The sequence below is a fragment of the Cetorhinus maximus genome, chromosome 1, assembly GCF_964194155.1.
Source record: "Cetorhinus maximus chromosome 1, sCetMax3.hap1.1, whole genome shotgun sequence".
Classification (NCBI taxonomy): domain Eukaryota; kingdom Metazoa; phylum Chordata; class Chondrichthyes; order Lamniformes; family Cetorhinidae; genus Cetorhinus; species Cetorhinus maximus.
This window is the reverse complement of record NC_135879.1, coordinates 130495939-130505968: the sequence shown is the minus strand read 5'-3', so window position 1 is coordinate 130505968 and position 10030 is coordinate 130495939. Positions and strand designations below refer to the sequence as shown.

General features: G+C 42.1%; 1 protein-coding gene and 1 long non-coding RNA gene across 3 annotated transcripts in view; both read left to right on the top strand.

Annotated features, from left to right (window-relative positions):
* Positions 1 to 2146: 2146 nt before the first annotated feature.
* Positions 2147 to 10030, top strand: part of rfc1 (replication factor C (activator 1) 1) — a 77084-nt gene continuing 69200 nt past the window's right edge. For both annotated transcript variants that reach the window (XM_078546291.1, XM_078546283.1), the window contains exons 1-3: positions 2147 to 2249; positions 9310 to 9435; positions 9723 to 9798. In XM_078546291.1, the coding sequence (XP_078402417.1) occupies positions 2247 to 2249; positions 9310 to 9435; positions 9723 to 9798 (205 nt within the window). In that variant the 5' untranslated portion in view covers positions 2147 to 2246. The remainder of the gene's footprint in view (positions 2250 to 9309; positions 9436 to 9722; positions 9799 to 10030) is intronic.
* On the top strand, positions 2610 to 4439 carry LOC144683418 (uncharacterized). The gene is made up of 3 exons (XR_013577253.1): positions 2610 to 2725; positions 3490 to 3598; positions 4056 to 4439. It is a non-coding gene; the product is annotated as an uncharacterized LOC144683418 (long non-coding RNA).

The window sequence follows — 10030 nt, the reverse complement described above, 5'->3', positions numbered from 1 at the left end:
GGTAGGAGACTTGCTGAAGTTTAAAAATTATGCCACCTATGAAGAGTGACAAGCTTTGCAGAGATTAACTAAAATTTAAATGCGCTTACCTTGCAAGACTGGAAACTGCACAAGTGTCTGTCTGTACAGTGAATCCACAAGATAGCTCATCTGCTGGGTCCCCTGACACTGTCCTGTGCCAGGGGGCCCTTTAAAGTGTTGTCCATGACTTTGTTCTGGGTCAGGGCCTGCTACCTCCGAGACCGGACATCCTGCACTCCAGCACTCATTGGATGAAGGCCTATCACCTGCCCTCGCTGTATATTGGCGACAATTAACATATTATTGGGCACACTCCGGCAGGCTAGGAAGTTGGAACGCCATTGACTTCCGGGTGCGGAACCTGCCGTCGGCATGACACCATGTTATTCAGCCCACTGTGTCTTCTATGCCCTTATCTAACCCTGACCCCCAAAGGTAGTTTCTCGCTAGACTCTTTGTTAGGTTCACAGAATCACAGAAGCTTAACAGCACAGAAGGAGGCCATTCGGCCCATCATGCCTGCACCAGCTCTCCAAATGCGCATTATAACCTAGTGCCATTGCCCTGCCTTTTCCCCGTACCCTTGCACATTGTTCCTATTCAAATAATCATCTAATGTCTTCTTGAATGCCTCGATTTAATATGCCTCCACCACACTTCCAGGCATTGTATTCCAGACCCGAACCACTCATTGTGTGAAAAAGTTTTTTCTCACGTCACACTTGCTTCTTCTGCAGATCATTTTAAAGCTGTGCCCTCTCGTTCATGATCCTTTTATGAGCAGGAACAGCTTCTCCCTATCTATTCTATCCAGCACCCTCATGATGTTGAACATCTCTATCAAATCTCCTCTCAGCCTTCTTCTCTCCAAGGAGTACAGTTCCAACCTCTCCAATCTATCTTCATAGCTGAAGTTTCTCATCCCTGGAATCATTCTTAAAAACCTCTTCCGCAATTTCTCCAATGTGTTCACATCCTTCCTATAACATGTTGCCCAGAACTGTACACAATATTCCAGCTGAGGTCTAACGAGTGCCTTACATAAATTCAGCATATCCTCCCTGCTCTTGTACTCTATGCTCCTGTTAATAAAGCCCAGGATACTATAAGCCTTATCAACTGCTCTCTCCACCTGTCCTGGCACCTTCAATGATCTATGTACATATTCACCAAAGTCTTTCTGCTCCTGCACCCCCTTCAAAAGTTCACCCCTTATTTTATATTGTCTGTCCATGTTCTTCCTACCAAAATGCATCACCTCACACTTCTCTGAACTTCATCTGCCACCTATCTGCCCACTCCACCAACTTGTCTATGTCCTTTTGAAGTTCCACACTGTCCTCCTCGCAGTTCACAACACTCCCAAGCTACGTATCATCTGCAAACTTTGAAATTGTCCCATGCACACCAAGATCTAGATCATTAATATAAATCAGGAAAAGCAAGGGTCCCACTACTGACCCTTGGGGAACTCCACTGCAAGCCTTCTTCCAGCTTAAAAAATATCTATTGACCATTACTCTCTGCTTCCGATGCTTCAGCCAATTTTGTATCCACGTTGTTACTGTCCCTTTTATTCCATGGATAATGACTTTTTTCACAAGTCAGTTGTGTGGCGCTGTGTCAAATGCCTTTTCAAAGTCCATGTATACCACATCAACAGCATTACCCTCATTGACCTTTTCTGTTACCTCTGCACCGTAACAATTCTGTGATTAGAAAGAGTTGGAGTAAAAGCACAAACAAATGTGACTGCTGATGTCTGTTCTGTTGTCTGACAGTATATTTGAGTATAGAGGCTGCAATGCTAAGCCACAAAATGGAGCTACTTTAACTTGGCCTGCCCCTTTGTAAGCTAACTGGTGAGGTGATATATGTAAGGAAACGATCCAAATAGACACATGCTGAGCTAAAGACTAGCACAGCTTTAATTTCACCTGGCTTGTTTCTTCTTGGTGATACATCTCAATACTTAGCGCTCTAAATCTCGCTGTGACATTTCTAGGACACTCAGTGCCTGTCCAGCATTGGGTACAATAGAGCTGCAGAACAGCTCAATGCACTGACCCACTTTCCCAGTGACTCTGCACCTGTCAATCAAACCTCCAGCACATCCGGGTCCCCGCCTGACCTCATCCCCGTGCGCCGCACGCCTGCGCGTTGAAATTTGTTGGCGCCAAATGTAGTGGCGGAAAAGACGGAGAAGGAGCGATAGAGACAGAGACATGGTGAGAGGGGGACGGGGACAGGGACCAGTTCCAGGTTCGGTTACCCGCCGCCGCTGCTGTTCCCACCCGGGGTTTGTAGTCGCAGCTCAGGCCCGAGAGTTTCGGTTTGGGCCCAGGGGCCCGGGCTCGGGCCCCATCTCCCTCTCCCTCTCTTCTCCGAGGTTCACCCCCGGTCCGTCGCTCCCAATGACGCCTCTTTATTCGGACATTTCCCCCTGTTTTAAGTTGATGTTGGACTCAGTGGCTTTGCTGGTTCTTTGACTCTTGTCTGGGCCGAGTAACCACAGCCGGAATCTTCTGTCGGGCCCATTCCTGTGAATGTTACACTGAAAATAGCAAAGGCTCTCAGGGAAATGTTTACTTGTCGTGAGCTCTGTTGGGTGGGACTGCAAATCGTGACTTATTGAAAGATATTTTGAATTGATCGGTCGAGTAATAAATGAAAACCATGAGGGTGTGCAGTTGATCCAATAAAGGTGATTGATTTTAGTGAATGTGGTCTGTGGGTTCACACCTGCTTAAATTCCCCTGTTTCAGGCCCGGATGGAGTGTGAAGAAGGGAAGTGAATTCCATCCAGAGTTTTGGATGATGATATCTGGGAGAGACCACTTCTGGAGCAGAAATCCTACAGGCTGAAGCCTTTACACACTCCAGGAGTTGGATAAGGGCTTGCTTATGAGAGTCCCTGGATTGATGAGGGACTCCTCAAGTTTGTCTGTCAATAAGGGCTGATCAACATGGGCTGATTTGGAGGTGAACGTATTGCAGGAGATATACTTACTGCGGTGGGATAGATAAAAATGGAATGCGAGACCAGTGCCACAGATATAAAACTGAGGAGCATGGTATGGTCCACTATATCAAATGTTGCTGGGAGAATGAAGTGGACTAATGTACTTGGATCATATTGTATAGAATATCAATCTAAATAGGGCAGAATTGGGTTTTGAAGATATGATTGCCCTTGCTGTTTTTCTGCTAGTTTTGTACTGGCTCTTGCTTCTACTGAGACTACAAGTTGACAATAAAGGTGTATTGTAATGTTGATCTCTGCCAAAACTTTTTCTGTGTGCATAAGTGTAATGTGTGTAATGACCAGGAACCTTGAACTGCAGTATCTGTACCTGACTGCACAAATGTTGTGTTGGTCAGGAACATCAACTGTTCGTGACTTCAAAGACTGCCAATGTGAAAAGATCCTTTCTCTTCCAACTTTATTCTGCTGTGGCATTACTGCAGACAGCCAAAACTGGACAACAAGCACCCTGAAGAAAAAGAACCCATTTTAACATTACAGCAGTGCTGAATTGGACCTTCACAGCAAGTGGCATGAAATCCACATGTTGAGGTAGGACTGTAAATGGTTTAATTTCAAAAATTGCTGTTGGGATATTTTTAATAATTTTAATTGGGAAGTGAAAGAAACTGGAGGATTCCATAATCAGGAACTTGTCCTGAGTTAATTAAATATTTCATAATGTTTAGTTTTTTTGCAAGAAGGAGTTGTGATGCAAAATAAATCAACATTTGTTTCCTCTTCTCCCTTGGTTTAAAGAAAGGGCAGGGCACCTCTATGATTGTGATATTACTTCAGTTTGTCTGAGTTATATCCTTTGTTCTCCAAGATTAATGTAAGATTTCATAAATGGCAGGCACTAAAAAAATGAAATCGCTAGTCAAATGTTAGCATAGGGCCTCCTGCACATCAAAGTTTACATACATGTCCAATGGATGTTGAATATAACAATGTTAACATCTGTAACTTTTATTTAATGGGATTGATTTTGTAAAATTTTATATTTTAGGGCCATGCAGTTGTCATGCTGGTTTTCCTGGTGTGAAGTGTTTCTCATCTGGAAAGTGAATTGAGGTGACTGCCCCATTGTGAATGAAGTTGGAACTGGGAATGGACAACACAAAAGCTGAAGAGAAATTTACCTACAGCTGGGTTGATGCACTTGTGTGAAATGAAAAGCCAGGGGAAGGTGGATCTTCCTCCTGGTGGGCACTGACTGATTTTGCTACATAGTGCAGTTATCCGTTTGAATGAAGTCTGGGCTTTCTGCTGATTTAAGGACCTGTTACAAGCCATGCATGATTCCAGTTTGAGGGTTTATTTTGATGTCACACATTGTACTCAGTTGTAACACACTTTGCTGTTCTTGTACCAGAATGTGAAATAAACACTTCGTTTAGAAAAACTCCACATTTTGAATTTTCTTTTTTTGGCATCAGAACTGTGGAGTTGAGGGCTATGGAAGCCTGGAGCATGGTTGTACAGGAATAACATGACCAGATTCTCTCTTTCAGTCAGCTTTCATTGAATGTGCATCATTAAAGTCATACAGTCGGGGTGGGGTTGGTAATTGAGCTCAGTTCTTCCTTCCTGCTCTTAGTGTTGGCACTTGCCTGGCTCATGGTCATATCAGCAATGGTTATCCTCCTATACCTCACCCAAAGTGCGTTTTTTGTGAGCCTTGAAAATGATCAGGCTGGGCATCACAGTTGAGTATATCTTCATCTGATGCCTACACATGCAGTTTCGGCAGGAGTTACAGGGCAGAGAACAAGAGTTTGAGGCACTTTCCTGCTGTCTTGGCTAAGTGGGTAAAAAACAGAATAGAACCTGGGATTTTCTTAGCCTGTATGGCTCTATGACTTAGTGGATAGGTTCACTGGGCCATCAAACCACCTGTTGCTCACTTTTTGTTGGCTAGGGTTTTTGCTTTTAGATAAGTAGTGGAATCTTGAATTAATCTTTAATTATTAAGTTGAATTAAGTTTGAGTCATAGATGCCAGAGTTTTTTCGTTTTACCTTTAAGCTCAGCGTGAAGAGAAGTTACATGAGCAGACTACAGTGAAGCATAGTCACTCATTCTTCCTGTATTCCACCAGGCACTTATTTGAGTAGGACTAAAACTAAACACTGCAGCCTCTGCATGTTAATGAGTTCTACCCAAGTCTTTTGCTCTCCCCTATTGGCCCTCTTTTTGCCACATAATGCTTCCCCTTCAGTAATTTTCCTTCATGTCTGGACTTGCCTTTCTTCATGAGTAACTACCTGCCTTTGTACTGCATTTAATCCAATCAACTGTTGCTAAGTGCGGGCTCTCAACTTTTCCCTACCTTCCATGTGTTTTGAAGTAGCTGCTTGGTGACGTGATGAGTTTACTCGTCAGCTGCTTGTCAAATTTGTAATGTTTTTTTTCTCTGCCAAAGAGTTAACGTGTGGACCATATGATTTGACTGAACTCTTGTCTGCTCTTGTCCACTGCAGTGAATTACTATTCTTCCTGTTAACATGCTGTTGGAATAAGTTTATTTTAAAAAAAAATGTTGCCTTTGATTCAGTTTTTAAGGTGGGAGTTACTTTCTTTGTGGAATGTAATGCAATAATGGGTTTATGCATGCTTTAAGGTTTTTTTTTTGAGTGGACTTGTGGGCAGTGGGTCTGCCCTTGCCTGTATGGTGAGTTCCTAGCCTAACCCAGAAACATGTGTTGTGCATTTCGGCTGTTGATTCTACAGCAGTGCTGGTGGAAACTTGTCATCCATCTGCCTCAGGCGTCATTGAGGAGTGCGTGGAATAAGAGTGCAACTTATATAAAAAGTTACTGATGGAGGGGAATTGGAATATCATTTTAGGCTTGAATGTTTTTATTGAGCTGTTCACCTTTTGCATATCAAAATCTTTAGATATGTTGGAGAAAGGGTAAATTAAAACTAGGACTCCTGTTTGAATACTTGAATCAGGGGCAATAGAATCAGTTGTAGCTAGGCGCCACTTAGAGAGCTCAATCATTTTTGAACTCAACCTTTAGTTGTTGGCACGCAAATAGAGAATAGATGCGTTTGACTGTGCAGCATTATTTTCCTGCAGTTCACAGAGAATGATTAGTTATACAAATGTTACTGTGACTGGTGATTGTTGGTGTACAATTCTTGGAAGGTGTTTTATCAGGTTTCCTGCATACATATGAATTAGGTGCAGGAGTAGGCCATTCAGCCCTCAAACTTGTTACACCGTGTAATAAGATCATTACATTCAATATCACATTCTGCCTTCCCCCTGCAGAGGGAGGAAGAAGCAGATTATATCTTTGCCTGGTTGACAGCCCCAATGCTTTCCTGGCCAACTTCCCACCTCTGCTTTCTAAACTTGAGCTGATCCAAATGTCTGCTGCCAAGATTTGAACTCGCACCAAGTCCCATTCACCCATCACCCCTGTGCTTGCTGACCTTCATTGGCTGCTGGTCCAGCAATGCCTCATTTAAAATTCTTATCCTTGTGTTCAAATCCTTCCATGGCCTCACCCCTCCCTTTTTCTGTAACCTTCTCCAGACTCTAACTCTGAAATTATTACATTCTTATATTTCTGGCCTCTTGTGTATCCTGGATTTACTTCGCCTGACCATTGGTGGCTATGCTATGCTGCTGTCTAAGCTCTGAAATTTCCTCCCTAAACCTCTCCCTCTGTCTACCTTTGTTTCCTTCTTTAAGGATGCTTCAAATCTACATCTCTGATCAAGCTTTTGGTCACTTCCTAATATGAAATGTCAAATGGTGTTCAATACTGGTCCTGTTTGGACATTTTCCAGCATTTTAAGGTGTTGTATAAATGCATGTTGTTGAGACTTGATTTTAGTCACCCATGCAGTGACTGGTTTAGTATTATGATGGTTGGTTTCATTGCTTTCTTCAGAAATACTCCAAGAATTAGGACCAAGTTGTCTCACGTCCCATCTATTGGGCAGTAAGCCATTTCTTTGGATTCAGCCATCTTCTACATTTCTTCCTTAGTTGTTTTGAGTTGGGTGAGGTATCTTTGGTCACTTCAGTACGATGCACTACGAAAAACTTTAAGCAGCAGGATCCTGGAAATTTTTCCACCATTGGCCTTAAGGAAATTTTTCTGATGAGAAGTCTTAGAAGGTAGTGTGGTTTCATTTGAGTTCATGGAGGTGAAGAGTTGTCTTTTTGATTGCTGGCATGTTCATAATCTTTGGCACATTCAAAAGATATGTGGAATTGTGCTTTCCCTACGCCCTCTCCAGAATTTTTCACATGTCTTGGGATTTCATTTGTCCATAAAGGTATCATATACCCTGTGTTTTACTTTACTCTTTGGACTCTGGCTTTACCACAGTAAAACAAGTGATGCTAATGTACAGTACCGAGAAAAGCAGGTTGCTTGTGTAGTTGTGAAAGAAGTTTTTCTGTTTTTGTTCCTTGCCTACTCCCTGCCCCATTCCCCAAATATTGATTAACGCCATTTTACTATCTAGTTCCAATGGCATGAAATCCCAATCCTGGGGGAGCTACTGCTACCAGATAAAACAATGTTCTGAGGTGAATCTCTGCACCCCTGGAGGCGGCAGCATCATCTCATTCGTTACAACACTGCTGCTAAAATACAGGCTGATGTCGAATGCAGCTCTGTAACTGAAAATGGTCATTAAACTAGAACTTTTGCTGTTTTAGAGATGTCTTTCAGAAGTTGGGAGAGGACACAACAGAAAGCAGTTGAATCAGGACAAGGCTTTGAAACCCTGATGTATGAATGAAGTCTGTGTTGCTATTGAGCAATACCATCCAATTGTTCCAGACTGTATAAAACCCCCACCTCCCGCCCCATATGTACATGGCGAAGTATCATGCATTCAACTGTACCGCCACACAGTGTGCCCAATATTTGCAGCTTAATTTCTTTTTGAAAAATTGAATTCTACCTGTGCTTCTTTTGAGTGGATTAATTGCTCCCCGAAGGATGTCACAGGGTGCAGTAGAGAGTTACTAGAATGGCACCAGGGAAGAGGGACTTCATTATTTGGAGACACTGGTGGTGTTCTTAGTGCAGAGAATGCTAAGAGGAGTTTTGATAGAAGGGTTCAAAATCATGAATGTTTTTGATAGAGGAAATAAGAAGAAACTTTTCAGCGGCAAAATGGTTGATAAACAGAGTGATTGGCAAAAGGATCAGGGATGACTTAGAGAACATTTTTTTTACACTTGTGATCTGGAATGCTGTTCATGAAATGGTATTGGCAGCAAATTTAATGGCATTTTAAAGGGAATTAGATAAATACTTGAAAGGGGAAAAAATCTAAAGGGCAATGGTAGAAGGACAAGGAAGTTTGACTCATTAGAGCTAACATAAGCATAATCACCCAAATGGCCTCCTTCAGTATGCCATGATTGGCTGTTGCAGAGTCAGCTTATCTTGACTGAGATGCTGGCAGCAGCATTACAGTTGGTTCTTGCACCCCTGATTTGTACAGGGGAAGATTGCTAGGCATTTGCTGCTCTTGGAAGTGTGAGTGTACTGACATTGGTTGAGGATCGGACTGGGGTTGGTTGAGACCTGCATGGTAGGAGTGCTTGCTGACACAGCATGGTAATTTTCCACATCTGTGAGGGAGTGACATGCACCTGTGAAACTGCAGCTCAGTGAGGAGTTAAAGGTTTCAGGAAGGATCAGAGATAATTGACAAGAAAATAAGTGGAAGAATCATTCAAATCTTAGGATTTATTATGTAAAACATGTTAGCTGTTGGTTTCCAGAATTTTTTCCAGAGCAAGTCATAAAATTAGTCACTTTGGCCCCTGAGTTCCAGAAAGGCCCTATACTCTACAACTGTAACATCTAATTTTTTTCTAAAATGTTTCTACCAATTTGGTCTGCAGTATCCTGGGGCTCCATTTGATGTATCCTTGTGTGAAGCGCTTTGTGAATAATCCATAAAACATTTGTTTTTTGCTAGTTTGAAGTCATGTCTCCATGTCATTATCTTTCAATCTGGTTAGAAATAATATTTTAGATTTACCATTCCATATTGCTTATTACCAGGGCTGAAAAGTCTCCAGTATTTTTCAATGTTCCCTTGTAACTCAGTTCTCTGACACTGCGTGTCAATGAATTGCCAACCTTAGTGTGCATGTTATTAGCCCATTCTGAATTTTGGGGCACCAGCCTATGCATGTTTCTATGATGGAAATACAATTATCTCTCAAACAACTGGGGAATATTTTGAGAGAATTTTACCTTTTTCTATTCATAGGACATCAGAAGATTCTTTGGTGGGCTCCCTACTGGGAAAAAACCTGGGAGTGAGGCTTTGGAAAAGAACCAAACTAAAAATGTTGGCAAGGGAACTTCGAACACGAAGAAGAAAACTGATGTTAAGGTCAGTTACCTTATGCTCATTTTATGACTCTGACTATTTTGCTCGCTCTCTAATGCTTTGGTGAAATAAGGGGCAAATACAAGGACTGCCAACTTGCATCCAAGGCAGTGAGCAATATAGACAGGACTGTCCAACTCTGAAGAAGAGTCGTACGACCTTGAATGTAAACTTTGTTTCTCCACAGATGCAGCCAGACCTGCTGAGTTTTTCCAATATTCTCTGTTTTTATTTCAGGACTGTCCAACATTGATCTAATGGTGTACACTTTATTTGCTTTGTGTTTTCAGGAAAAAGGTTCACCCAATTCAATATCAGGAAAGCAAAAGCCAATGCACAGGAAAAAGCACATTATTTATGATTCAGGTAAATATAATCAATGCATAATGAGGTATCTGGGAGAGAGCTGGTCTCTCCAATTTTTTATCCTGTAAAGTTATTGAATCATTCTTAGGGTATGGTTTCACTGATGTTGGTTGCTGTCTGACATCTTGTCTGTGTGATCATTATTCATGAGTGAGTCTTTATCATTAGCATTGACAGGCGAGTAGAGAGCTTCACAGCTGAACCTGCAGAACTTGTCTTCAGCAGACATACA